This window comes from Sciurus vulgaris (genome assembly GCF_902686455.1).
Source record: "Sciurus vulgaris genome assembly, chromosome: 11".
In the NCBI taxonomy this organism is placed as follows: Eukaryota; Metazoa; Chordata; class Mammalia; order Rodentia; family Sciuridae; genus Sciurus; species Sciurus vulgaris.
In genome coordinates, this window is record NC_136472.1 from 4,777,740 (window position 1) to 4,804,882 (window position 27,143).

The 27,143-nt window shown below is 63.1% G+C and overlaps 1 protein-coding gene across 2 annotated transcripts; it reads right to left on the reverse strand.

The window, feature by feature from the left end:
- Positions 1–2,468: 2,468 nt before the first annotated feature.
- On the reverse strand, positions 2,469–26,780 carry CTTN (cortactin). 2 transcript variants are annotated; one of them, XM_079104937.1, is made up of 16 exons: positions 26,692–26,780; positions 21,573–21,659; positions 21,409–21,482; positions 19,363–19,492; positions 16,873–16,983; positions 15,771–15,825; positions 14,965–15,075; positions 13,293–13,403; positions 12,702–12,812; positions 12,205–12,260; positions 9,801–9,870; positions 8,143–8,291; positions 6,180–6,269; positions 4,381–4,558; positions 3,569–3,640; positions 2,469–2,678 (listed from the first exon to the last, which is right to left on the reverse strand). In XM_079104937.1, the coding sequence occupies exons 2-16, from the start codon at positions 21,657–21,659 to the stop codon at positions 2,542–2,544; spliced, it is 1,542 nt and encodes a 513-aa protein (XP_078961063.1). In that variant the 5' UTR covers positions 26,692–26,780; the 3' UTR covers positions 2,469–2,541. The 2 variants fall into 2 exon arrangements, with proteins under 2 accessions (XP_078961063.1, XP_078961064.1); XM_079104938.1 differs by lacking the exon at positions 13,293–13,403.
- Between the last annotated feature and the right edge of the window lie 363 nt (positions 26,781–27,143).

Here is a 27,143-nt window from a genome sequence, read left to right on the forward strand (position 1 = left end):
GACCCAGCAGGAGGGCGGAGACAGGCCTCGTGGTCAGAATGCGCATGCGCAATGGCTGGGAGACGCCCTTGAGTCTCCGCTCAGTCGTGTCACCTTCACATCACAACCAGGGGCAGGGTTTGTCCCTCCTGGGGAGCACGCTGGGCAGACAAGGGCAGGGACGGGGGAGGCCCCGACCGCCCCGGGAGAGGCACGCACACCTGCCCACGAGCCGTCCGGCTACTCTGTGTGCTGTCTGGGGTCGGTGCACCTCCCTGGCCCAGGCCTCCCGGGCTCCGGGACCATGGGGACATCCTGCGGAGGAGCGCGGCACCTGACCAGGGAGGCGCTGTGGCCACCCTCCCTTCAGACCAAGCTGGAGCTCCTTACCTGCAGGGCAGCAGAGTGCAGGCCCGGGCACCAGTGTGCCCGCAGGAGGCACAGGACACAGCCCTGGCAGCCGCGGACTGCCCACGCTTCTCTTCTTGGTGACCAGCTCCGCAGCTGCAAGCGAACCCGCCCCTCCCTGGACACGGGTCTCTCCATGCAGAGCCGCCCCAGGACAGCAGTGACCAGGGCTCCCTGCAGGACCTTGCTGCTCCTGTGCCAGGCATCGGGAGGAGAGCCACACGTGCCCACCTCAGCCCTGGCAGCTCCGAGTGCCCCGCCCCCGGGTGTGCCTCCGGCCAAAGGGGCCGGGAAGGACCTGACCTCCCTGGCTGTGGAGGCTGACTGGAGAACAAGCACCCACCTTAAAGGAAAGCAGGTACGGTCCAGGAGAGGCTGCCCGGACCTGGCTGTGGACCCCACCTGGGCACCAACAGACCGGACACAGACTTCCCACCAGGGTCCTGTTCCCAGGAGCTCTGCCCACACCCATGATCACAGGCAGAGCCAAGGGGTGCCAGGTCCCCCTTCCTTTGCCCGCCCTGCTCCCCTGCCCCCACCTCAGGACCAGCCTCCCGCAGGTGGACAGGTGCCCGCGGCCTCCCCTCAGGGCACTGTCATGGGAGGAGGCAGGGTCCTCAGGCTCAGCCCAGGAGAGGCCTGCTGGCCCTGCTGGAGCAGAGCAGGACCACTCGGGAGCAGCCGCTGTGCCCAGGACGCTGCAGCGCTGTAACCCAGACACGGCCTCACACAGCAGGTCCTGCTCTACTTGGAATCCCTGCCTGGAAAGTTGGTACCAGGAATCAAAACCAGGGGTGTTGACCACTGAGCCACATCCCAGCCCCCTGCCTTTTTTAAATGTTGAGACAGGGCTTCACTAAGTGGGTGAGACTGGCCTTCAACTTGCAATCCTCCTGCCTCTGCTTCCTGGGGTCACTGGCATGTGCCACCGTTCCCAGCTAACAAGCTCCTCTCGAGGAGCACACTGTCCGAAGGGGCTGCACGGGCCCGAGCCGTAGAGGAAGGAGACCCACGTGAGGGGTGTGAACAGCCCAGCGGATGCCGGGGAGCCATCGCCACCTGCAGAGCAGTCACTGGCACAGAGCAGACAGCGCAGAGGAATCAGAAAAGTTTATTCCGCATACGTAGTTGAGAACACCGCACCTACGAGGCGCTACAGGATCCAGAGACAGCAAGCCGCACACAAACCCGGGCTCAGAGAGGAGCAGCCAGGACCACGCAGACACCTCGGAACAGGAGCCGTGGCCGGGAGGTGCCCCGAGAGCTGGGCCTTCCGCCGTCTGTCTGCGGGACCGTGCGAGCCACCAGACTGGCCCAGCCCCTGCCGCCCCACGTGAGCACCAGGCAGGCTGGGCAGCAGCTCCAAGGACAGCTGCCACGGGCACTGGGCAGGGACACCGCTCCTCGCCAGGCTGGTTTCTAACCAAGTCAGTTGGTCGCACCTGGCCATAACTGAATGGGGCATGTTGGCAAGAGCAGCACACTCCCCTCAGGGGCAGCCGCTCTGCGGGCCTTGCTGCAGCTGAGGGGCCGCCTGGCCACAGGCAGAGGCCACACCCAGGCTCACAGGGCTGCGAGGCCATCTAGTGACAGCTGGGATTGAGCCAGGTCACCATGACCAGAGCTCGCCGTGGGCCCACGTCTCAGGAGAGAAGCAAAGGACCCAGGGACACTTTGTGGTGGGGCAGGAGTGAGGCCCACAGCCCTCTGGGGACTGGGCTGCCAGGGGCGCACACAGGTGAACAGCAGGTAGCTCAGGAGAAGGTCGGGGGCTCTGCTGCTGGGACCACCAGCCCCGCGCCTGCTCCTGTCCCACTGGGCAGCCACCGCAGGGCCAGAGGCTCCCGCTGGTCTCACAGAGCGCTGAGCCACGAGGACCTCAGCTGAGGCTGCTGCCCAGGACAGCTGACTTGGCGAGGAGCCTCTGACAGACAAGAACAACCGCCCACCTCCCTCAGTAACGTGATCACAGTGTATCAGCAATTTCTGTGGCATAAACATTTCCAAAAGCATCAGCAAAGTATTAAGTATAAACATAACACGTATATATTCCCCTCTGACCATCGGAGTGAAACAAAAGTGGAGACACAAAGCCCGAACCCAGACCCCGAGAAGGCGACTTGCAGTGTGAGCCTGGGGCGCTGGCGCCGCCGCCTAGGGCCGCAGCTCCACGTAGTTGGCAGGGAAGAGCCCGTACCTGCCCTTGCACACCCCCCGCCACCAGCCGTCGTCGATCATCTCGATGTTGGTGATGAGGTCGTCGGGGTCGAAGGAGATCTCGTCGTCACCCGCTAGGGAGAGAAGACACGCAGGTGGAGTCGGTGGGACAAGCGGGGGGCTGCCCCAGACCCTCCACAGCGGCACCAGCGCAGAAGAGCCAGCAGGGCCCAGCCAGACTCCTCGGCAAGATGGCCTCTCTCCACCCTCCCTGCAGGAGCGGGCGGGAGCCACAGCCTAAGGACAGGGACCCAGGTAGTGGGCATGGTGGGCGATGGCCAGAGAAGGGGTCCTGAGGGCGGAAGGGAAGTCTCCAAGGCAGCCTGCAGCAAAGGGCGGGCGGGAGACTTCTTAGAACCTGCGCGGAGGGAGGCAGCAGGGCGCAAAGGAGCAGAAGGTAGGAGGTCTGCACAAAGCCGGCCCGACGCAGCAGGAAGGTGGAACCAGAAGCCGAGCCCCTCGAGAGGCTGGGGGTCGAGGAGCGATGGGAACCCAGGGGAGCCATCACCACAGCACCCCCTTCACACCACTCACTAGAGCGGCAGGCCTGTGCACCTGGTGATGGCGCTCAGTCCCGAGGTGCAGGACAGGCACCCTGGGGTGTGGGTGGGTGGCCTTCCTGCCACAAGAGCACAGCCTCTGTCCAGCCCTTAGGAGGCAGGGGAAGTGCCAAGGGCCAACCCAGGAAGCACCCCAACAGGACTGGGGTGAACCGTGACGTGCTGGTGTGCGACCTCCCTGCTGCACATCCCTGATCCTGGGGAACGAGCACCAGGGTCTTCAGGGGTGGCAAGACCCCTGCAGCTTCCCGGGAATTCACGGGGTGCAGAGAAGGACCCGGCTGAGGGAGACGCGGACTGTCCCGGCACCGCCCCAGCATCTTCCAAACAGGCCACAGTGCACTGGAGAGGCCAGTCCCGGGGAACGAGGAAGCACCATCCCCACCACAACGCAGCGGCCTCACCAGCCGGTAGTCGATAGAGGGCGGTGGCCCGTGATGCCAGGTCGTTCTCGTACGCGGCGTAGGCACTGTCCTCTGCAAGCAAGAGGAGGAGGCTGAGTACACCGCCCACAGGTCTGAAGCAGAGGGCTGGGGGACACTCCAGGGACAGTGTCCACACCACAGCTATGGGGTAGGCAGGAGGAGGGCTGAGGACTCCACTTCCAAGAGCCACAGCCACAGGCTCCCACCTCGGACACCATGGAGGATGTGGTGACAGATGCCGCAGCCACTTCAGAGTTCCCTTCTACAATTAAAAACCTCCGCGTGTGCAGGGGGGGTCCTGTGCTGCTCCAGTGAGCAGGAAGAGGTGACCAGGCACCCAACCACCCCACCTCCCGGCAAGAAGGGACCTGTTCCCAAGCCTGCTACACACTCGTGGAGCACCAAGCTGGCTGTTCAAGAGGGACCCAGAGCTCAGGCCAGACCTCGGGTGCTGAAGGACCTGCAGAGAGCAGGGAGGCCGGCTGCAGATGAGGTGGGGGGCTGCCTGCACTCCCTGCGGCTGCGAAGACTGGCCTCCGAGGCTGCCTGCCCACACCACGCCCCAGGGAGGAGAAGCACCCCCGGCTCTGGCCCTGCCCCCACCCAGTGCAGCAGGGACCTCCTGGGAATCAGGACAGGGTTGGCTGCTGCTAGGCACCACAGTGTCAGGAGTGCCCCATCCCAGGGAGGAGCAGAGAGGCAGCAGGTACCCCGAGGCCTCCTGGGAACAGCGCTGAGTGGGAGTCCTCAGGGAGCACCTCCCTAGGAAGGGTGCTACGCAGGGCCTGTACCTGCTTGGTAGTGGCTGGGGGCCTCTGTGGAGTCGTAGGCGGCCTCTGGAGTGTAGGCCAGGCCCTGCTGCCCGCCGACCTCCTGGTAGTCTGCAGCCTCGGTGCTGTACACGACTTCAGGCCCGCTCTCAACCTGTGGGCCTCTGTGGCTCGGCTCCGCCTTGAAGGGGGCTGCGTCCTGGGAGGGGAGATGGGAACCTGCTGTGGCCACATGGGCGTCTGAAGGTGGCAGCTGCCCTGCTGCTGTCAGGGCCGGACCCCTCCCCAGCTACAGCCAGGACTCGGACACAGGCTGGGGCAGGAACAGCACTGGGAGCAGCCCTGTGGCCTCAGCACCCCAGGCTCCCAGGGCTGGCGGAGACCAAACCCACCCCGCCCACGAGGGACCTGCGCCTCCCACCCCATGACCCGGACTCACACCAGTCCGTCCTGTTAAGTGGCTGGTTTCCACGAAAGATCTCGAGTCTCCAGGACCTCACTAGGCCCCCTCTGCTGCCAGCCCTCCCTCCAGGTGCCAACCAGCCTGCTCTGAGAGCAGCTTCCCTTAATGCAGACTCTGCCCGGAACAGCCATGCTGGCGGGCAACATGCTCTGCTCCACCCGGTTCTGCAGGGAAGGGCAGAGCGGGGGCCCGGAGAGAACCAAGCTAAGGTAGGAGGTACTCGAGAACGAGCACCTGGCTGCTGGAGACCCACATGATCTCCGGACCCTGCTGGGTACCCCGCAATCACATTGCCAACGAGGGCTTCAGCCAGGCTCCACCTACAGTGCCCTCTGTGGGTCCGAGAGTGCCAGGCAGATGGCCAGCACCTCTGGTATGGGCAGCTCTCTACACAGGGTGACCAGGCAGGAGAGCCTCAGGAGGCCAAGGACAGGTCCACCTCCTCTGTGCACTGGGGGCACAAAAGGTGAGAGGGCAAGGGCTGCCCAGGCAGCTTCCTGTTGGCAAGACGGCCTGCACCAAGGCCAGGGCAGAGGTGGCAGCCAGTTAAGGCCTGAGGCCCCACACCAACAGCTCCTCATTCCCTAGGAGGGTCAGCCCCTCCTTAAAGGGCCAGGTGCCGAGCCTGGTCCAGCAGGAGGCAGTGGCTGGGTGGGGTGGCTCAAGGCCGCCGTGCTCATCAGTCTTAAGGAGTCTCAGGATCCAGGCCCCACAGGTGGCACAACAGTGGCGCCAGGAAGAGTCCCCACCGCAGAGAGCGCAGGCCAGGCCACTGCGTCCGCACGGCTCTTGGGACCAGGAAGCACCCTGTGACCGGAGTTCATCCCTAGCACTTCAGTGACTTAGGGTGGTGATATCCAGGACGGGGCCAGGGCCAGGGCCAGGGCCAGGGCCAGGGCCAGGGCCAGGGCCAGGGCCAGGGGGTGTGTGGCTATGGGCAGAGGGGCTCACGTGGGAGGGTGGGAGACCCCGGGCAGGCACGCAGCAGCCTGGGGAGGAGGCGGGAGCCCCAGGGCCCAATGGCAGCGGGTGGGGACTGAGGAGTGGGGCGAGGAGCATGGGATGGCCCAGGGGGCGTCCAGGGCGGGGGTGTGGCCAGCCAGCATGGGGAATGAGGGGCCGTGAGCAGCACATCTGAGCACCTGCACCAGGTGACCCACCAGGGCCCACAGGGAGCAGGAGGCAGACAGCAGCAGGCTGGACATGGAACAGGAGGGTGGCGGGGAGGACCGCGTGCCTGCGGGAGTACTGTCCCCTCCCCCCAGCTAGCAGAGCCTGGCAGGCAGGACGTGCATGCTGGCATTGCCCCAGCGGGCAGTGAAGTCAGCCTCATTCACAAACTGGACAGAAAACCCACCTCGTACACGGGGCTGGAGGGTGGCCCCTCCTCAGCTGGCGGCGGGGCAGGGGACACCGGGGGTGTCTGCCTCTGGGCTCGGGCTTGCTCCTGCAACAGAAAACCAGCCGCAGGCTCACAGCGAGCCACAGGCCCACCTGCCCAGCGACAGCCAAGCTTCCTGAGGAGGCCCAGGCCTCAGCCTGGCGCAGGAACAGAAAACCCTGAGCACCAGGGAAAGGGCGGACAGATGCCTGCAGCCAAGACAGCCGGCCAAGCCCTTGGGAGCATGATGTCGGTGGCCCCACCTCTCCACACAGGCCGCAGCGAGCCGGGAACTGGCCACAGGCAAGGCTACGTCACTGTGGCCCCTCTGCCCTCGCCTCCCCGAGGCCTCAGAGGAGACCCAGCTGTGCGTGGCTGCTGTGAGGCGGGGGCTCTGGAGCCCCCACGTGGGCAGCGTGTTCTGCAGGTGAAGCAGAGGGGACTCTGGGGCTAGAGGAGGGACCCCGCCCACGAGCACCCCCATGCCAACCCAGCCCCGAGCGCACGTGACCCCGCAAGGAAGGGGTCCCACAAATGCAACGGGGCGGGGCTCTCTGACGGGGGACCACTCTGGGCCATCAGGGGGTCCCATGTCATCATAGGGCCCTGAACCACTGGGACCCCAAAGGAGCACAGCCCTGCGGACACCTGGGACCCCTCCCCTCCAGAACCCACGATGGCCCACGTGTGTGAAGCCGCTACCTGTGCAGCGTGCCAGCGCAGCCACAGGAGCCACGACAGCCCGCACGTCCCAGCACAACGTGCTCAGGGACGCCCGGGGAGCTGCCGGGACAGGACCTGACCCCTCTGTTCATCCAGACCCCACCGCCCTTCTGTCTGCTGGGGACAACAGTAATGCCATCTTCTGTTGGAAAGAAAACAGCCCTGGCCCTGGGACCTGAGTGCAGTTCTCTACACCCATGCGGCCCAGCAAGCCCCCAGCCCAGGTCCACCCACAGGGTCACCACCCGAGGCACCGTGTCCTCGAGACAGGACTGGGCGGGGCGGGGGGAGGACAGGCCTGCCGTCACCAGCGACCACGGCCGCAGGTTGCAGCTGACCACACACACGTGCAGGCCGTGCCCTCCCAAATCCACTGGCGCAGAGGTCCGCCACAGTGGCCAGACACCAGGTGCAGAGGGGCCCAGGCGGCTTTCCCTGCAGGCCCCTGCAGCCAGAGGCCACTTAGCGACCTCCTGACCTCCTCCTGGGGCCCTTCACGGCCAGGAGGGCTTGGTGAGCTTGAGAAGGGGAGGTGGGCACCACAGCAGAGGAGCCCCAGGCCGAAGCACCACGTGGTCGGCCGGAGCTGAGGTTGCCTCGGTGTGGAGGGCACTCTCACGGAGGACGTCCAGGAGGAAAGCAGGTGGCCCGTGCATGCGTGCACACGCTCTGCAGCGGGGACGAGCTGCTGTCTCCACACTGGCACCGCCTGCCCCTCTCCCGGGGGCCGCACCAGGCAGCAGGGCGCGCTCGCTAACGCCTGCAGCCGCGGCCCCTGGATCTCCTCGGCACGCGCTCTCCACAGAGCTCCTCAGAGCCCTGCCCACTTCTCTGGGAGGAGACAGTGCCCTGGAGAGAAGCAGGGAAGGTCAACCTTCTCCGCCTGTATGTGAGGACACAGGGCCGCCAGGGCTGAGGGCCAGGTGCCCGGGGAGCAGGGGCTGAGCGGGGCTGGAGTCCGTCCTGGAGAAGCTTCAGGAAGCAGCAGTCCTCACCTCCCTGTCCTGTGCCCAGCCCCACCCACAGCGCCCAGTGAAGTCCATTTCCAAGCCACAGGCAAGGGGCAGACGGGACTAGAAGACATGCCCTCCTCACACAGCCCCTCCTGTGGGCAGCGGCTGGGCCCCAGCAGCCCAGACCCAGGGAGGACGGGCCAGCCAGCTGCGTTGAGAGCCTCCCGGAACACCTGGTGAGGCAGGCAGCCTCCTCCACTCACCTCCAGCCTCCTCCTGGCCTCCTCCTGCTCCTGCCTCTCCCTGGCCAACCGCTGGGCTCGCTCTGCGTCCGCCTTCCGCCTGTCCTCCTGCTCCCGCTCCTTGGCCAGGTTTTCAAAGTTGGCTCTGATGTTGCTGGTTCTGCTGGTCACTGCAGAGCAAGGAGCAAGCCGTCTGCCTCCAGACCCCGCCCAGAAGAGCTATCGGTCCCCAAGGGGACCCCCAGCAGCTCAGCCCCTCCCACCCGCACACCACCCAGCAAGCCAGACTCCAGCAGGATTCACGACATCACCCACTTGGGTGGGAAAACACACCACCTCACTGACCTTAGCAAAGCAGGAACGGGTTCCGATCACAGTAACCCTTGACCTTTAAATATACTTTGTTTGGTTTTGGTACCAGGCTTCACAACTGAGCCCTTATTTTGGGACAGGGTTTCACTAAGCTGCTTAGGGCCTCACTAAATTGGTAAGACTGACCTCGAACTTGCAATCCTCCTGCCTCAGCCTCCCATGAAAACACATTGTTTAATATTCTGTATGAAAACCTGGGAGCAGCGCCCATGCACCCCTGGAGCTGCAAGTGACGACGGGGCACAGGGTCTCCAAGGCTCCAAGGCAAAGGCAGGTGAACTTGTCACAGGTCTCCAGCAGCAGCTTCCTCCCAAGAAAATGAATGGAGCCCATGCCAGGAAGAGCTTCTGCAGTACCCGCTGCCCACGGGGCACAGCGACACTCTCAGGCACAAGTCAGCTTCAGAAGGTCCGCAGCTGCCTGTGAGCACAATGTCGTGCAGACCGTCCTGTGACAGGTGCCCTGTGTGGTCTTCTGTGCTGCAGTGGCAGGTGCAGAGCCAAAACTTCCAGCAGCCAGTACTGCTGCGGTGACGCCCCATGGGACGAAGGCGTCAGAGGCTCCGAGGCCCCTCCCTTCCAATGGCCTGATTCACAAGGGACAGGAGACTTGAGACCTGCCACTCTGTTTCCTTTTGTTTTGAAACTGCAGCTACTTTTCGTAAAGAAAGTTACTCTGTAAACACAACGTTTCTGGGACTTTTAAAGGAATGAGTGTAAACCTTCTTCCACGTTAACCTGCGGCACAGTAGGGAGCAGAAGCCACGCTCGCCAACATCACAGGGGCCTTCTGGGGCCTCGATGACTTCCTGAACTGCCAAGCGCCCTGGGGCCACAAAAGCTGAGAGCCAACCCAGGGCATCAGAGTGAACTAACAGTGACCCGTGGCTCGTTCTGTTTCGGGGTGTGTGGAATGGGCCTGAAGTCAAGGGCACAGTACCAATGAACACATCCCCAGTCCTTTTATTTTTTGAGATGGGCTCACTAAGTTCCTGAGGCTGGCCTTTAACTTGTGATCCTCCTGTCTCAGCCTCCGAGTCACTGAGACTACAGCCTGGTCCTGCAATTTTAAAGGGCACATTCAGAAACAGGGTGTTGTGATGCCTACTTTGAAGGACACTGCCCAGAGCAAGGATGGCTTAACTGTGCGTCCCTGAGGGTCCCCAAGCTGCGTGTGCCCGCATTCTAGGAGCAGTTGTGGGCCTGCTTCTGGCCCCGCTTCCGGAACTCTCTTTTCCTCAGTGCCTTGCCCCAGAACACCCACAACGTGATTTTCTCCCCGGGGCTCAGGGCCTGTGCAGGACTCACCAGCCTCGACAGGGACGGTCTTCTGGTAGGCAGAGGACACCTGTGGGACATCTTCAAAGGTGGACGCGTTCTACAGAGTCAGGAAAGGGAATCAGGGGAGCGCCCCCTCTTCTTTCGTGAAAGGACCCCCAGATCTTCCAGAAGACCCCGGCAGGCGACCCACAGCCGTCCGCTCTGCCTCTACCACTGCAAACCTCCGTGGCTGGTCTCGGGTCAGCTCCAGCCTGTCTGCGGGGCAGGGGCCCGGGCGCACACAGGCCTCACCGCAGCCCTCTGCACCCCAGGACTCAACCCTGTCCCATCAACAGGGACCAGCGGAATGCTGGCCGACTTGGGTGCAGGTGCAGGGCTGTGGGCACAGTGCCTCTGCTCAGTTTCATCGTGGCCTCTGTCTACCCAGCCACCAGCTGGGCACACCCCAGCCTGCCTGTGTCCGCAGATGCTCAGAAGCCCCGACCAAACCCACCCTCTTCCCACACACAGCCGGCCAGAGGGACCCCTCCCCAGCTCCGCGGGGCTCTGCCCGTTCCCGGCAGCACGGGGAGCGAGGGCACCCCCCTGCTTCTGCAGGGCTGCCCTGGGCCTCTGCTATCACCAGGGGCACTGGCCCAAGCCCCACCCTCCACTCCCCGCCTGCAGGTCACGCCACCACGCTCAGGCCTTCCTCAAACACCCCAGCGGGACCACGTGGCCCATGTGGCCCTCGTCGCTCTGCCCTGGGCTGAGCCGTGGCCCCAGCCTCTCCCCTCACCGCCCTCCCAGCCTCTCTCCTCAGACCTGCCTCTTCCTCCCTCCCACTGTCCAGCCTGGCTCTAGGGTCCACCAGGCAGCCACTCTGTCCTTGAGTCATTTGCCTGTCCACAGTGACCTTGGAGGAACCTCCCTCGTCTCTGGGACAGGAGGGCCTGGCACCTCAGCAAACACAAGGCCATCAGCCTCACCCTGACCACGGCCACAGGGGCCACTGCAGACCCCATCTTCAACAACCCGCCTCACTCCTGGGGCGGCCAGCCGGGTCCTGACTGGGCCCAAGTGCACACGGCCCGCCCCCAGTGCTGGGAGAGGTGGCCCCGGCTGGCACTTCCTTCCAGCCGCGTCCTCACCACAGACACCACAGGAGGGAACTGCAACTCCCGACCGCAAAGCCACAGCCTGACTCACTGGCTGCTGCTCCCCTCCTCCTGGCCCAGGGGCCCTGGCAGGCCTCCTCCATCACGAGGGCGGCCCTGGCCCAGCGTCCCCCGGGCCTCCGCGCCGAGCCTCGGGCCCCCCGGACTGCTCCCTGCTCCCGGCCTTGGGAGCCACTCTGCTCTGTCCCTCGCGTGGCTGCCACCAGAGCTCCGTCACCGCCGTCCTGGCCCAGAGCCAGAGCCACTCACCGCCCAGGCCCCACGTGCAGCCAGCAGGCTCCCCTCAGCGCAGACCCACAGTGGCCCCTCCAGCTAAGCACTTCCGGGCCACGCACGTCCCCTCAAAACTGGGCTCCGAGCAGCACGTCCTCAGGACCCTCCCCGGGCCCACCGTGGCAGCTCAGTCGTGGGCCCCATGGAAGCAGAACTCTGGCCAGGGGTCAAGGCAGGAAGGACAAAGGGAAGGGTCAGGGGATGGAAGAGACTGAGAACCGGGTCCCAGCTGGGGAGCACAGCACAGAGGCGGGGGAGGCGAGAGGCACGGCAGCCTCTGCAGACCCAGGACACAAAGCTCACGACTCCTGCGAGCCGCGCCCAGCTGTCAGAGGAGCCCACGGGGCCTCGGCAACGCCGCCCACGTCGAGGACAGCGCTGGACGAGGAAACGAGCATGTCCCGTGCTGCAGACCGACCCCAGGCTCTGAAACCCACAGGGGCAAGGGCAGACCGAGGAACGCCCGGTGGAGGAGGAAGAGCGTGCACAGCAGTGTCCCGCATGGCTGGGGGACAGACCCCACCGCGCTGCCCCACAGGCCATCTGCAGGAACGCCAGTGACCCGCATCTGTTCTGACCAGAAGGGTGGCCAGACCTCACGTGGCCCCTGAGCTCTTCCAGAGTGGCCAGTGTGACCTGAGACCTGCATCTCCTCCCTGGCCTAAGGCTAAGAGTTCAAGTTCAAGCAGTCACACGTCCAGAGGCTCTCGTCCAGCAGCCCCGTTCCAGGGAGGCCCGGCCACTCTTCACTGTGCCAGGGCCAGGCACAGAGCCTGCCTCAGCTCAGACCCAACTGTGAAACGGGACAGGCACAGCATCCGGGCCATGGATCACTGCACGAGGAGCAGAGGACAGCGTGGAACACCTGTCCGGCCCCGACAGGGGACTTCAGAGCCAGCAGCCAAGTACCCACCAGAGGACATCTACGAAGCACTGGCTGACACCCCAAGAGCTCCAGAACTCCTGCTGGCAGGAAGGATGAAGCCCTGCTCTCAGCTCACCTTGTCCATGCGGTCCTTCTGCACGCCGTACTTCCCGCCGAATCCTTTGGAGTAGTCTGCAAGGTGGCAAAAGGGAGACTGAGTGGCTGGAGCTGGGGCAGCAGGGCAGGGGCACGCAGAGGCTGCGAGCAGCCCGGGGAACGCCCAGAGTAGACGGGAGTGCCGAGGGGCGGGCTCTCCTGGCAAGGCCAGCTCTGCATCCACCACGGGTCCAGTGCACAGGCGGGCAGCGGGGCAGAGGCATGGCATGCTGCCGGCATTCTCCCGGGGCACAGGGGGCAGGCAACAGGCTGGCAGGAAGGAAGCCAAGGAAGGAGGGCGCCACAGGCCTCAGGCGGACCCAGCCCCCGCCCCCGACAGAGAGGGAAAGGGCTCGCCCTGTGCCAGCTCAGTGGTTGAGACCACGGGGGGCGGCTGCACCAGAGAAGACAGACGATGTGTGGACAGACACACAGCGAACATGAAACAGACGGCCGAGGCCGGACGAGGGGACATACCTTTCTGGGATTCATGCAGCTGCGATTTCTCCTGGTGGTCCCAGCCAAGGGCACACTTGTCTTGTCTGTCCGTCTGCACGCCGAACTTTCCTCCGAACCCCTTCGTGTAGTCTACGTGCACAACAGAGGCCACGGAGGAGCGTCAGTGGGCCACGGGCAGCAAGCTCGTTCCCGGCGCGGGGGCGAGCACGACGGTTCCCTGGACCAGGGCGTGGGGGGATGCCACGTGGAGCGGCCAGAAGCAGCCCACAGGCCCACGGAAGCAGCTCCCTGCGAGCAGCTCCCAGCAGCACGGCCTTGTGACGCTGGGTCACGCAGAGCAGGGGCGTGACTGAGGGCGCTGCTGGCTGGAGCCGCAGGAAGGTGAACACGAGGTTCCCAGTGACAGCCAGGTTTTGGGCTCTGCTTGCGACAGGGCTCACTACGCTGCCCGAGTGGTCTAACTCCTGGCTGCAGCCATCCTCCCGCCTTAGCTGCCCAGCAGCGGGACAGGCCCGGGTGCGACGTGGCTACGGGCCCACTGACCCCACACGGTGTGACGGACATCTGCCTCCTGCACAGGTGGACATGGTGGGGCTGTGGGGGACCCACCTTTCTGCGACTCGTGCTTCTCTGTCTTGCCTTGGTACTCAAAGCCCACTGCACTCTTGTCCACTTTGTCCCTGTCAATTCCGTATTTGCCACCAAAGCCTTTGGAGTAATCTAGAACCAAGATAGGCATGCTAGAAGCCAGCAGTGGGACCACAGAGCGCCCAGGGCCGTGCAGCCTTCAGGGAAGGACCGTAGCAGTTCCAGAGCCTCCAGGCGCCTGGGCGACGCTTGGAGGGACTGCGCGCATCCAGGAAAGTGGACACACGGGCAGGTGCAGCAGGTCAGTGACCAGGGCCATGGGTCCCGGAAGGCGGCCAGGAGTGGTTGCTGAAGGCTCTGTAACCGGGGAGGGGCCCAGGGTTTCCACGGTCTCTGCCTCAACAGCAGAAGCAATCACAGGCCACCCAAGAGGCACCTCAAGACACCTGCAGGACACCTACGAAGCACCTTCCAGAAACACCAGCTCTGCCACAGGAGAGCCGCTGGAAACACCAATTCCACACGTGAGCAGGACTCTCACGGAGGCTCGGCCCCAGGCCCGTCCCGAAGTGCTCCCCGCGCACGGAGTCTGCTCTGCAGAGGTCTGAACCAGGCCTGAGGAGCACGGCACACACCGACCCAGGAGACCCCTGGAAGGCAGCGGCCTGCTGGCCCTCCCGCTGGGGAACTGCCAGTCCTACGGTCAGAACTACCAGTGGTGTCTCTTGGTTTACGTTCGTTTTCTAAAGAAACCCAAGGGTTTTCCCTGCTTGAGCCCTCAGCTCTCAAACGGTGGCGATGCTTTACACCCCTGAAACGTAGAGGCAGGCCGAACACACAACAGCACAGGGCCCCCGGGTCACCAGCACCGAGCAGGGCCGACCCCATAGGAGCTGCCCCCTGCAGACGCCAGGGAAGGCCCTCCAGCGTCACCACAGGGTATGGGCTAGGGGAAGGCAAAGCCACGCAGCCCAAGGACCACCGGCAGCGCCCACCAGAGCATCAGGGTTTCTAGTGGTAGCCCTGGGCCTGATATTTCTGTTTCCAGGATCAATTTTTTGAACAGGTATAAGAATATTCACTGCAGATTTTTAACACCAGAAAACTAAATAACTTAAATTTCACTCAAAAGAATGGTTAAGTGGGTACGGAATTTTCATAGAATGGGGAACTGAGCAGTCACTGAAAACAAGGAAAGTTGCTCAGGAGGCTGAGGCAGGAGGATCCCAAGTTCAAGGCCAGCCTCAGCAACTTAGGAGGCCCTAAGCAACTTAACAAGGTCCTGTCTCAAAATAAAATATTAAAAAAAGGGGGATGTGGCTCCATAGTTAAGGGTCCCTGGGATTAATGCCCGGTACCAAAAATAATAAGAACAACAAGGAAAGTTACTGGGTGTGGAGGTGCATGCCTATAATCCCAGCAACTCAGGAAGCTGAGGCAGGACGATCCAAGTTCAAGGACAACCTGGGAAACTTAGTGACACCCTGTCTCAAAAAATTAACAGCAATAAGGGCTGGGGATGTAGCTCACTGGCTAAGCACCTCTGGGTTCAATCCCCAGTACCAAAAATAGAAAATAAATAAACAAGGACGTCCTACATGTACCGACATGGGAACACCACGTCCAGGGTCAAGGGTCAAGGAGCACACCAGAAGCGCCATTTCTGCAGGAAGCCCATCAAGCGCGCCCACACCTTTCTGGGACTCGTGCTTCTCCGTCTTGCCCTGGTAGTCGAAGCCCACAGCACTCCTGTCCACACGGTCAGCCTGCACGCCGTATTTGCCACCGAAACCACTTGAGTAGTCTAGGAGACAGGATGGTAGGCGGTGTGAGCCCACAACAGGCTACACTGCGGCAACACCAGAGGTCAGGGTTCAGGACCCGCGTGCCGCTGCGCCCACCACTCCCAGTGGGGACGCTGGGGGTCCCGAGCCTCTCCCCTGCTGCAGGACAAGTCTTTCCCGCTGGCAGAAAAGTAGCTGCAGACCTGCTTTCCAACTGAGTGACCTGGCCAAGGTCAGAGCACAAAGCAAGCCAGCACCTGATGACTCCCAGTCAGGCCCTACTGAGGTGTCCCCGCCTCGCTTGACCGCACCTGGCTACTCATGGCCTGAGAACTCATGCCCGAGTGACGAGCTGTCACGAGAAGCAGAAATAAACATGCCTGCAACAAGCGTACCCTGCACCCAAAGAAAGCAATAAGTGTCTGTGCTCAAAAACGGTTCCAGAGACGCACAAGACATGGAAAGAGCAGGCACACCAGCTTCAGGACAGCACGTGTGACAGCTAGGACTTGGCCCTGGTTTCCACCCTCGGGGAAGAAAGCGCTAATTCACAGGAGTGGCCCTGCTCAGACACAAGGAGGTGTGTAGGAGACCCGACCCCAGAGCTTCATCACACAAGGCCACCGCTGGCCACGGCCCGCCACCCAGAGTGCTGTCCTCCAGCCACAGGGCCTCTGCAGCTGTGGCCGGTACTGCCCAGCCTTCTCCAGCTTACCTTTCTGGGAGGCGTGCTTCTCTGTCTTGCCCTGGTATTCAAAGCCGACAGCAGACTGTGATTACAAAAGGAAAAAGGAAAATGCATTTTTAAATGCCGACAACTATCACCCCGAATCCACGGTACACGTGGAGCTTCTAAAACACAAACCATGTTGCTTTTTGATCTCTGGCTTCCTAAGCCAAATGCGGGTCAAACAGACACCCAAAGCCCCATGCGGTGAACTCACAGCACCCAGCACACCAGGCGTGGGAGCCAGCGGGGCACCTAGGCGGAGCACGCGGCAGCCCAGCTGTCCACACAGGGCCGGCCGCAGCCAGCCCTCAGCCACACACACCCAGGTAAGCTACCCCAAGAGTACCAAGGCAAGGATGGCAGCACCGCCATAGAAGCCAGGCACTGGCGGGCACCCAGGCACGGTGTCCGCCTGCTCCCACATGCTCAGTGACCACAACTGGGTGATCCCTCAGCCCATCCTGCAAACACGTCCCCACCATGGCCTCAAAGCCATGCAGCTGGAATGCAGACGAGGTCTGTCCAAGACCCAGGCCACACTTTGGACACTGCTGTGCTAGGAAGTGCAGGAGCTGATGGGCTCAGATCCAGCCCTGCCCCACCAACACCAGGGGCCTTGCCCTTGGCAGCGAGGGCTGAGCACCCCCTGCACAGAGGCGCGCAAGGGCCTGGGGCAGCAGGAGTGCCCAAGGCACACTCCTGGGCAAATCTAAGGCTGTGCAGCACGGGTCCCAGCACACGTGGCGAACGCCTCCTTACCTGTTACCCTCCTGGTCCCCACCCATCGGCCCACACTCTGCGTCCCTGGAGGGAAAGGTGTGCTGCGAGCTCTTGTCCGGAGGCCCCTCCCCACGGTCCCACAGAATCAGAGCGCATCTGCGCACTGCTGCAAGCAGCCCAGAGGACAGATGGAGCGGGGGCAGGCTGGTGTCCAGGGGGCAGGAGTGGCCCCTCCTCACCCCCCCAGCCTCCTCCCCCACCTCCATCGCTAGGCACCTGTTGCAGGGGACAACACCAGGGTCTTGGGCACACCAAGCACACACTTGACCACTGACCCGGCCCTTCACCCCAGCTGCCCATCACTCACCTGATCAACTCTGTCCATCTGAACTCCAAACTTCCCTCCAAAGCCCCGGACCGAGTCCACTTGCGAACAGTGCTTGGAGAGCTTCGACTGATACTCGTGGCCAACGGCTGACTGCAATGGGGTCCACAAATGGAGCCTCTCACACCCAAGTCCCCAGTGGCGCCATCCCCACCCAGCCCTGTGCAGAGCTCAGGGAGGCCACCTCAGTTCCAGCAGGGGCCTTAAACACACCCAACCCACGCAGAGAGCACAGCCCCAAGCTCTCCAAATCCCAGGTGCAGGGCTTCGCGGCACAACCTGGCTCAAGGGCTCCCCACACCACAACCCTGGCGCAGGGAGAAGCTTCTGATGTGGCGAGGGATGGAAAAAGGACCCGGAGCCACCAGCCCCAACACGACTGCCAAGATCCACTTCAGGACCGGTGTGCAGAGGCAGAGTACTCGCCCACCATGCACCAGGCCTGCTTCCGTCCCCTGCCCCAGAACACACGGGCACAAAACTCATCTGCACAGAGACCGCAGACAGCGCAGCCACGCTCACAGAAGTGGCCCCAGAACTGGGGGTGGGTCAGTGCACACGCATACGTCTTGGCTAAGAATGTGGCTTTCAACCTTTCAACCCAGTCCCTCCTGAGCACGCCTCGCCACGGGGAGCCAGCACCACTGTGTCAGCTCGCCGTGGGGTCACCGACATGTCAGTCCTGCTGGAGGAAGGTGCAAGATGAGGGCCTTATGTTCAAGGTCAGCAGGAGAGCCCAGCGGGGCCAGCACACCAGGGCCTGAGGACCAGCCAGTGCCCCTACAGCTCTCTGGAAGGCAGCTTCGCCTGCACATGGGCAGTGCCTCTGGGCACCTGACAGCCTCAGCAGAGATGGCGGCCACCACAGACCCTACTCAAGTGGAGAGCACCAGGGACAGTGTTGCAGGCACTGAGGACAAATGGCGCCCACAGGCGTGGAGGGCCCAGGAGGGCTCGCACACAGAACCCCAGGCGCTGGTGGGCCTGCTGGGTGGTTTCAGTGCTCACAGGAGCTCAGAGCCAACTGTACTTCAGTGTGTGGGCCTCAGGGCCAGCAGGGCTAGCAGCAGCTGCACCGCCACTGGGCTTGCGGTTTGAGGACCATGACCCAGCTAGAGGCTGGGCGCCTTTCCAGAAGTCCCTGGGCCACAGAGCACAGCCCTGTGCCCTCCAGAAGTCCCCCAGCGCCCGTAAAGCGCCATGTCAGTCCCATGGCAGGCTGAAGAACCTAGCCCTGGCAAGCCCAGCCGGAGCAGAGCCTCAAGGCAAGGACAGCGAGCACAGCCAGGACGACCAACCCAGGGACACGGAGGCCGAGTGGCAGAGGCAGTGCGAGGGGCTCAAGAGGCTTGGGGGGCAGGGCGGAGAGGCAGGGACAGGAAAGGCCTGTGCTGCAGGCCAGAGGCGGAGAGAGACTACACAGTAGCCTGAGTGGCCGGAGGCCAGGTGCACAGTGTTGACACAGAGCCCCCAGCCCCGGGGAGCACCGCTCCGCCTCCTGGTTCCCAACAGTGCCAAGGACCACAGGCTCCTTCCAGAATCCAGAGGGGCCCCAGGCCGCCCCTCCAGCAGCAGGATGCCTGTGGCTGACACAGAGGCACAGCAAATGCCCAAGTCCCCTTCCTGCAGGGTTCGCCTCCTCTGGCTCCAGCTCTAGGCGGCTTCTGGATGCTGCCCAGTTCACCAGTTCCATGACCAGGGCACAGAATTACATGGCTATGGCCTCCCACGCCCGCCTGATCCGTGGCTGAGGGGGAGAGGCACGAAGGTGCCCACCAGCGTCGGACACTGGCCCATCCTTCCACCTGGAGTAGAGGCAGCACCTGTCCAGCCAGAGCTGAACTGAGTTGGTGGGCTGGGAAATTCACCTCCGAGGAGGTCTGCAGGGTGGACCTGCAAGCAGGCCGCCATCCACCGCCGTCTCTCCCAGGAGACAACCCCTGCTCCCGAGCCACGGTCGCGCCCGCTTGGGCAGACATCTCTACCTATCAGGGCTGACACACTTGGCCAGCGGCTCCACAGTGCATGCTGGACAGTCTGACTCCCGTCCAGGACGATTCCCGGGGGTGACCTGCAAGCTTGTAAGGGGGGTGCATGTCCCCAGTCGGACAGGCACTGGTCATGCCAAGAGCAGGCTGCTCTATGAGACGGTGAATGGACGCAGGATGGGAGCTGGAGGCTGGGTCTCCACACACTGGTGACCAGGTTCACAGGCTGACCTGCTTTTCTGCACACAGCGAGAGCTGCGGCCAGTGGCCACCAGGACGTCATGGTCAGGGTGCTTCCAGACTCTGTCCTGCCCGCAGAGCTGCCGTGGGAACTGATCTCCCCTCAGGGCCTTCCTACCATGAGAACTTCAAAGCTTCCAGAGAAGCGGAGGCCTTTCCTGAGCAGGTTCAGGCACACAGGGCCGCTCAGCAGCCCCCGACGAGCAGACCCGGCACCCCCACCTACAGAAAGGCGGCCACTTACTCTGTCCATCCTGTCCTGCTCCACGCCGAACCTCCCTCCGTAGCCGCGGGAGGCTCTCGGTCCCGCCTGCAGCTCCTTCTCCTTCAGAGTCTGGTGCTCTTGGAAGACGTTCTCCCTCAGCTCGTGGATGCTTGGGGGAGAAGAAAGCAGCCTCAACAGGACACTCGTGGACCTTGCTCTCCAGCAGCCAGGACGGAAGACGTGAGCCGCTGCCTATGGGGTCGGCGAGCCCACCTCCCGGGCCTCCTGCCAGCTGGAGCCCTACACGGGAAGGACAGCCCACCTGGACGCGCACAGGGACCCCACCCCACAAGGCAGCTCTACTAGCCTGAACCTCGGTGGAGAAAAGCCGATGAGTGGGCTGGGCATGCAAGCTCCGCAAAGGCCACCCGAGGGCAGAGGGGACAAGCCCCTGCAGGTCCCCACACCACAGGGCGGAGCCGGGACAACACACAGCGCTCGAAGACCAGAGAGCCCAGCATTCACCCTCCAAAAGCTCTTTTAGTCTTAAACACCAAAGACAGTGGAAGAGACCACAAGATGTGACAAGACCGCCTGGTCTGCCCCAGAGACCCAGGCCACGCCTGGACTATGGGAAACCCCAGAGAGTGGACAGGATACACACCAGGCCTGGAACCCAGAAGCCGTTACGAGCAGGCTTGCCACTGGCAAGATCCCCAGAACTGTCCCCACCCCAGTGTCCCCTCGGAACCCTCAGAGGATGGACTGTTAGTCCAGGAGCTGCCCGTGTCCTCCCGCCCGCCCTTCCCAGACATTCCCGTCCACACCAGCTTCCCTCCGTAGCCATGGAAAGTTTCTGGTCCTCCCACTCTGGAGCCCCTGGGAAAGGGAGCTGAGGAGAGGTGCGGGCTGGCCTTACTGAGTCCCCACACCCCCTGTGCCAGACCCCTCCCAAGAGGCCCAGGCTGCTCAGGTGGCCTCGGGGTGGGACTGAGCCAGATAGGGGGGACTAACAGTGCGGGCGGACGGCTGGGGCCCAGGAGGCTGTGGGGCGACAGCAAGAGCCCATCTAGACATCACGGAGCTCTGCTGGGAGGCTGCCGCCAGACGGCTTTCTGCTGAAGATGCCGCGGTGCATCGGGCCAGCAGCAGAGTGGCCAGGTCCGCAGGGCCACCATGCAACCGAAGCCCACCACAGCCCCAAATGAACATCTGAGGGCGCTTCTGAGACCTTTTTCCTCCTTCCTGACAAACAGCCCGGGAGCCGGCTTAAAGGCAGTGCTGCCGGAAGCTCGGCCCCGGCTCCGGCTCACTGGCTCTCCTGCTGCCCCTCACAGGGCCTGGCCATAGCCACAGCACCCTGCTCCACAGGTCTTCAGTGCCCACCACTTCCAGACCATCACAGAAAGAAGAGGGTGTCTGGGTGAGAGCTCCCAGAGACATGTCAGGCCGCAGAACCCCCAGCTCCTGGGAGGGCGTCAGCAAGGGCCCCGAGTGGGCTGGAACATTCCCCAAGGCTCCTACTGAATCTGACCCCTGCAGCAGCATTCAGAGGGGTTTAAGATGGCGACGGATCAGCAGCGGATGACCCGCGGAGGCATCCGTGCTGGATGGACAGCAGGGAGCTGGTGGAGACTGAGGGGAGGAGCCCTGCTGGAGAGGGTCCTGGGCGTGCCCTTGGAGACCCCGAGCTGTCCCTGGCCCTCCTCTCCCTCCCGGCGGCCAGGTGAGCAGCTCTGCCCTGCCCAGCCTCCTCCACGACCTCCTGCCTCCATCAGGCCAGAAACACGGAGCAGAACCCACGGGTCAAGCCCGCGAGAGCCCGAGCCAGAACACATCTCTGCTCCTCTGAGTGGCCCTTCTCCGGCGTTCTGTCAGAGCCAAGAAGCCCACACGACCACCAGTTCCTGGACAGAAGCCGAGAAGGGCTTCAAACATAAACACACAAACCCCTTCCTGGGACCAAGGCCGGCAGAGGACCGCGTGCGCACGTGCAGGCCCTCGGCATCGCCGCTGCGCCAGGCCCAGGGAGGCCCGAGGCTGCCAGGGACGCAGGGACGCCCGCCTGTCCAGGGAGGTGCTCACTTGATGTGCTCCTGGTGTCCCGACCCCTGCACGGTCTTGGCGCCCCATCGCTGCTCCTTCTCACTGACATCGTTCTGCAGGGAGACACCACGGTGAGCCCCACGCCACCGACCTGACCAGAGAGCCCGGGAGGCCGTGGGGGAAGCAGCGCAGGCAGGACCTACCACGAAGTCGGGGTCGGTCTCCCAGTCGTCAGCTGCCCCGTCGTCCGGCACCAGGGCCACGGCGTGGCCTGCGGAGGCCTTCCACATCTGTGAGGGCAGAGCTGAGGTCACAGGCCGCCACGGCACCCCAGCCCACAGCGCGGCCCTGGCACAGCCACAGGCCGGCACCCCTCGCCCGTCATCACAGGACTCGGGGAGTCTGAGAACCAAAGGAACTCGGTGTCGTGACTTCTAACCGGGCACAAAGGCGCAGCCTGAGTCCCAGCTGCTCAGCAGGCTGAGGCAGGAGGCTCCCGAGCCCAAGGCCAGCCTGAGGGATGTAGCTCGGGTACAGCGCTTGTCCAGTTCACAGGAGCCCTGTGCTCAATCACTGGGATCAGGAAAAAAGGTGACATCATTGTCCACTGCCACCAGAAACACTCGCTGGCTTCAGCTCCTGAGCAAACGTCCTAGGAAGCCAGCAGGAGGGTGGGTGTGCACGCACTCCAACCTCCTAAGAGTGTGCCCCATCGAGGTCCCAGAACACCGTTTTCCAAGAAAAAGAACCACCACGGGCTGTACAAGGTCGCAAAGGTGCCAAAGGTCACCACGGGAGGCCACAGATGAGCACTCCTACCGATTCCAACTACTTCCTGCAAAGTGACAGTCCCCACTGTCCACCCAAGGAAGCGGCAGACACAGGCCAGTCCTGCCTGCAGGACTGCAGGTGCAGGGACAGCGCCCTTCCTGCGGCATTCCAGCCACGAGGCACTCTCACATGAACAGCGGTACCTCACCAGACACGAACGAGATGACTCTTTGTACCTAAAGGTAAAATCTAGCCTTTAAAAAAATTTTGTATGAAAATAATTGATCCATTTTCTCAGAAATTCCAATAAAATTCAGCTGGTGGTGCGCACCTATAACCCTGGTGATCCAGGAGGCTGAGGCAGGAGGATGGCAAGTTTGAGGTCGGCCTCGGCTACTCAGCAAGATCCAGTCTCAAAATAAAGAACAAAAAGGGCTGAGGATGTGGCTCAGTGGTAAGGAGCCCCTAAGTCAATCCCTGGTTCAAAAAGAGGTGGCAAGGAGACGTCCCTCAGACGTGAAGCGACGAAAGCCCTCGAATCCGACCCGCAACACTGCAGGGCCTGGGCTGAGGACACACCATTCCCTTTCCTCGGGCTCCACGGTAGCGCCGTGGCTTGACCAGTCCACACCCAGGTGGAGTGAGGGCGCAGCAGGGCACAAGCTCCCAAGGCCTGTCCCTGCAAGCATCCACCTACCACCAGGGGCGGGCCACCAAGCCCCGTCCAGATGTCCCCACAGCAAGAGCTTCTGAGAGGGGGCCTGCTCTCCACAGGCCTGGGAAGGGCAGGTGACAAACCCCAGCCCGAGAGGCAGGGCCAGCCTGACCACCTGTAACCCGCCCTCCACACCACTGTCCCAGGCAGGGGCTCACTGTCAGGGGACAGGGTCCCATGGGGCCAGGTGTTGCCCCCCAGGCCAAAGGTACAAAGGAGAAAGTGGAAATCTGCTCACTTCCTTTTTTTTGTACCAGGACTAAACCTGGATCACTTCATCCCTGAGCTGCATTCCTAGCCTCTTTACTATGAGACAGGGCCTTGCTGAAGCTGGCCTCGAACTCGAGATCCTTCTGCCTCAGCCTCCCGAGCAGCTGGGATGACAGGTATGGCACTACACCTAACTTGCCTGCTACTTTTCAGATCCCTCAGCCTGTCCGGCAGAGAACACTGGCTCATGTTTCCGGAAGTGGCTTCTCCAGCGGTGGGGTGTGGTGGAAAGAGGCTGGATGCTCACTGAGACACAGGAAGCTTCCCAGTCCAGAGCTCCCTGCTACTCCCTCTCTTTTTCAGAGAGGGTCTCACTATGCTGCCCAGGCTGGTCTCAAATCCTGGGCCCAGGCGGCCCTCCTGCCTCAGCCCCAAGTGCTGGACGGCAGGCACACTTAGCCACCTCCCTCCTCCAAGTCGCAGGCAATGCTAAACCTGACTGGTTTTTAAAAGAGAAGATTCTATTCCTCTCCCTGCAAGTCCACGGGGAGAACACCCCTTCCTGTTAAAGGGACTGAGCCCGCCACCCAGGACAAAGGTGCGGGAATGGCCCCAAGGCACGCACCTTTCTTCCTGGAGGTGGGACTGCTCAACGCTCCTCCCAGACCTGCAGATGCGACCAGGAGTGTCAGGGCATCTGGGAACGGTTCTGCCTGTGAAGAGATGGGGCTGCTCAGGAGGTCTGTGACCGGCTGCCTGGGGGCTGTGCACACAGGCGTCTTTCTAGAATGCCTGGGAGCCCTCCCAAACAGCCCCTGGCAAGGGAGCCTGGGAGATGGCGGCCCTGCCCTTCACTCGTGGCCAGCCACACTGCCTCCGGCCCAGCACAGGCCGCCTGCGTGCCAGCCTGCACCCCGCCTGGTGCTGCTCATTCTAATGTGGGACGCTGCCGGCAACAATGCGATTCTACCCTGGGGATTTCTAAAAATAGTAAAACAGCACTCCCGAGGTGTCCGGGGGAGAGCCCAGTGCAGAGCAGTCTATCGGGTGTGATGCAGGGGCAGCGCCAGGTAAAGGCTGCACCCTGCGCGGGGAAAGGACCCAGGTTCCCCAGACAGTGCACACGTCAGGGTGCCCTGGAGATCACACTGCTCAGCAGTATGAGTACCCAGGATCCAGCCCGCCACAGACCGAGACCTCCAGCACATGCAGCACCTGCGCTAAGGAGCGGCCCTGGGCCGGCCTTCCAGCAAAGGAGCCTGAGCTCCTATTTAGGTCCTGACCCAACCATCTGCTCTTTCCCTTTCTCCAGTTCCCGCTGGAGTCCCTAACTTCTGTAGCTGTTAGTGAAAACAGCAAGCAGCTATAAAGTTACCCGAGAATGACCAGTGACAGGCTCCCATCTACGCTATTTTCTCAGTACTTTAAGTTTTTAAAAAACCATGGAAATAATCTTGGGGAAGGGCATGGTGGCACACATCTGTGATCCAGCAACTTGGGAGGCTGAAGTGAGAGGATCTCAAGTTCAAAGCCAGCCTCAGCAACTTAGTGAGGCCTTGTCTCTAAATAAGAAAGGGCTGGGGGTGTGGCCCTGCGGTTCAACCCCCAGTACCAAAAAAAGTTACAGACACCACATGCCCAGCAACTGCATTGCTGGTACAGGTCCACACCCAGGGAAATGGAAGTACAAGTCCACGGACGCTTGTCTGTAAACATTCCTAACAGCATCATTCATGACGACCAAAAAGTGGAAGCAATCCACACGTCCACCACCTGACGGACATGGCATGCACTATATCTCCACAATGGAATACTATTCAGCTATAAAAAGGAACAAGGTACTGACTCGAGCTATGATGTGAAAGAACCTTGACAATGTATGCGAAATAAACACCAAGCACAAACCCAGGATCCCACTTCTGCAGAATGCAAGTCTGTGCAGACAAGGCTCACGAGTCTGGCCAGGGCTGGGGTTAGGGACTGAGAAGTGTCTGCTCCAGGGTGGAGGTTTGCCTCCCAAGGAGCTGGGCCACAGTGGCATGTTTCAGGGTTCCTTCCAAAGCAATGAAACTGTTCCAAGGTGACCGGTGGTGGCTCCGTGAACACACTAAAACCCACTGAACTACAGTTCAATGGGCGAACCGTATGGTACAGAAATCTCAACAAAGCTGTTATGAAAATACTGTTCAGAGACAAGGACGACACCCCAACCAGCAGCGCCAGCCAAACCTCCCCTGCACGGCCCTCACACACCCAGCTGCAGACGCCCCGTGCAACGTTGCACACTCGGTGGCAGAGTACAATCAGGGACCCACTCAGCTGCCCGGCCCTCCCCACTTGCCGCACAGCAGCAAGATGAATGGAAACTGAGGAGCCAGGGGGCGGCCAGGCCCTCCCTGCACACACTGGACACTCAAGGAAGGCCACCAGGAGCTGTGCCAGGCTCACCACAGACACCACCGGAAGGCAGCCGAGCACCCACCAGCCCCTGCTGCCCGCAGCCAGTGGCCCCAGTAGGGGCACTGCCGGGCGACGCCACAGAGTGCTCAGGGCAGCGCCGGCATTCCAGGACCTTCTGGGAGGCACAGGTCAGGGTGATCGCAGCGGTGCTGCTGAGCAGGCCTGGCGAGAAGTCAGCTCTGGCAGAGGTGAGCTGGCGGGGCCTGATCCGAATGTCCGAGGCCCTGCTCCCCACTGCTTCCTTGTTCCTTGAATTTCTGTTGAAGGCTTACTTCTCCAGCCAGAGGGAGCAGAGCACGGTCAAGCCCTGGAGCTGGTGACTCACTCCCAGTCAGACTCCCGGGAACAAGGTGGCCCTCCCATCCCACAGCCCGGCCCGGCCAGGGCAGGACGGGTGCCCTGATAAGGCACAGTGCAGCCACCTCGCAAGGGGAGCACACCGAGCAGGGAGTCTTGGTCGGCTGAGCAGAAAATGAAATCTACACTGGAGTCTGACATGGCCTCTCCCACCCAGAGCCTCCAGCTGGGCGACAGGCCTCCTGGGATACCAGCCCAGGGGACCCAAATGAGAACAGAAGACGTTAAAGCACCCTTCTGGTGACCTGGCACATACCGGGGAGGGGCTTCAGATTCAAGCTCCCCATGACTGGCTGCACGACCTCCCTCAGCGGCTCTCGGGACCCAAAAGCCCCGCTGAGAGCTTCCACCTCCAGGACCTGGGTGACCCTGACCCCACCCGCTTCCCTTACGCCCCCCACCAGCTCCACCTTCTGGGTCCTGCCCTGCCTAACCCCTGGGACGCCCGCCCTGCCCGGGGCCCCACTGCCCTAAATCCCAGGACCCCCGCCCTGCCCGGGGCCCCACTGCCCTAAATCCCAGGACCCCCGCCCTGCCCGGGGCCCCAGTGCCCTGAGCCCCGGGACCCCCGCCCGGCCCGACGCCCCAGTGCCCTGAGCCCCGGGACCCCCGCCCGGCCCGACGCCCCAGTGCCCTGAGCCCCGGGACCCCCGCCCGGCCCGCCCTCCCTCGGCCCAGCGCCCCGGCCCGCTGCTCTCCGGGCAGCCCCCTGCCGCAGGCCGGAGCCCTCGCCCAGCGCCCGACACCGCGAGCGGAAGCGCGGTGACACGGCCGCCGGCGCCCGCCCCGGGCCGCAGGGCCGCGCTCACCGCCGCCGGGGGCTCCGCCGGGTGGCCTGGCTCCCGCGCCCGCCGCGCCCCGCACCGCTCGCTTCCGGTTCCGCGGCGGGCGGGCGCACATCCGGGTCCGCGCGAGGCCCCGCCCCGCTCGGGCTGCGGGCCTGCCCGTCAAGCCGCCGCCAGCCGCGCGCCGGCGCCCGGGGAGCGGTGTCCGCGGGGGCTGCGGGCGCGCCCGGCTGGGAACGAGGACGCGGGGGCTGCGCCTGCGCCTGGAGCCCTGGAGCCCTGGAGCCCTGGAGCCCTGGGACTCCGAGTGACCGCAGGGCCAGCCAGCGGGAGGCAATAACCTCCGCGCCGTGCGGCCTCGACCTGCACACCGTTCGACGTGCCTCCATCCGTCCACGCCATCGTCCTCCCTCCCTTCCTCCTTCTCGCTCACCCATCACCCGACCATCTCTCCATCGTCCATCTCTCCATCGTCT

What these genes read in the sequence shown, in the direction of transcription:
- CTTN (XM_079104937.1), bottom strand. Translation starts at nt 21,659, where the DNA reads ATGTGGAAGGCCTCCGCAGGCCACGCCGTGGCCCTGGTGCCGGACGAC. An exon ending in GGACACCAGGAGCACATCAA is followed by an intron (nt 19,493 to 21,408) that starts GTGAGCACCTCC and finishes TTCTCCCCCAAG; the next exon opens with CATCCACGAGCTGAGGGAGA. An exon ending in GACCGTCCCTGTCGAGGCTG is followed by an intron (nt 8,292 to 9,800) that starts GTGAGTCCTGCA and finishes CTTGCTCTGCAG; the next exon opens with TGACCAGCAGAACCAGCAAC.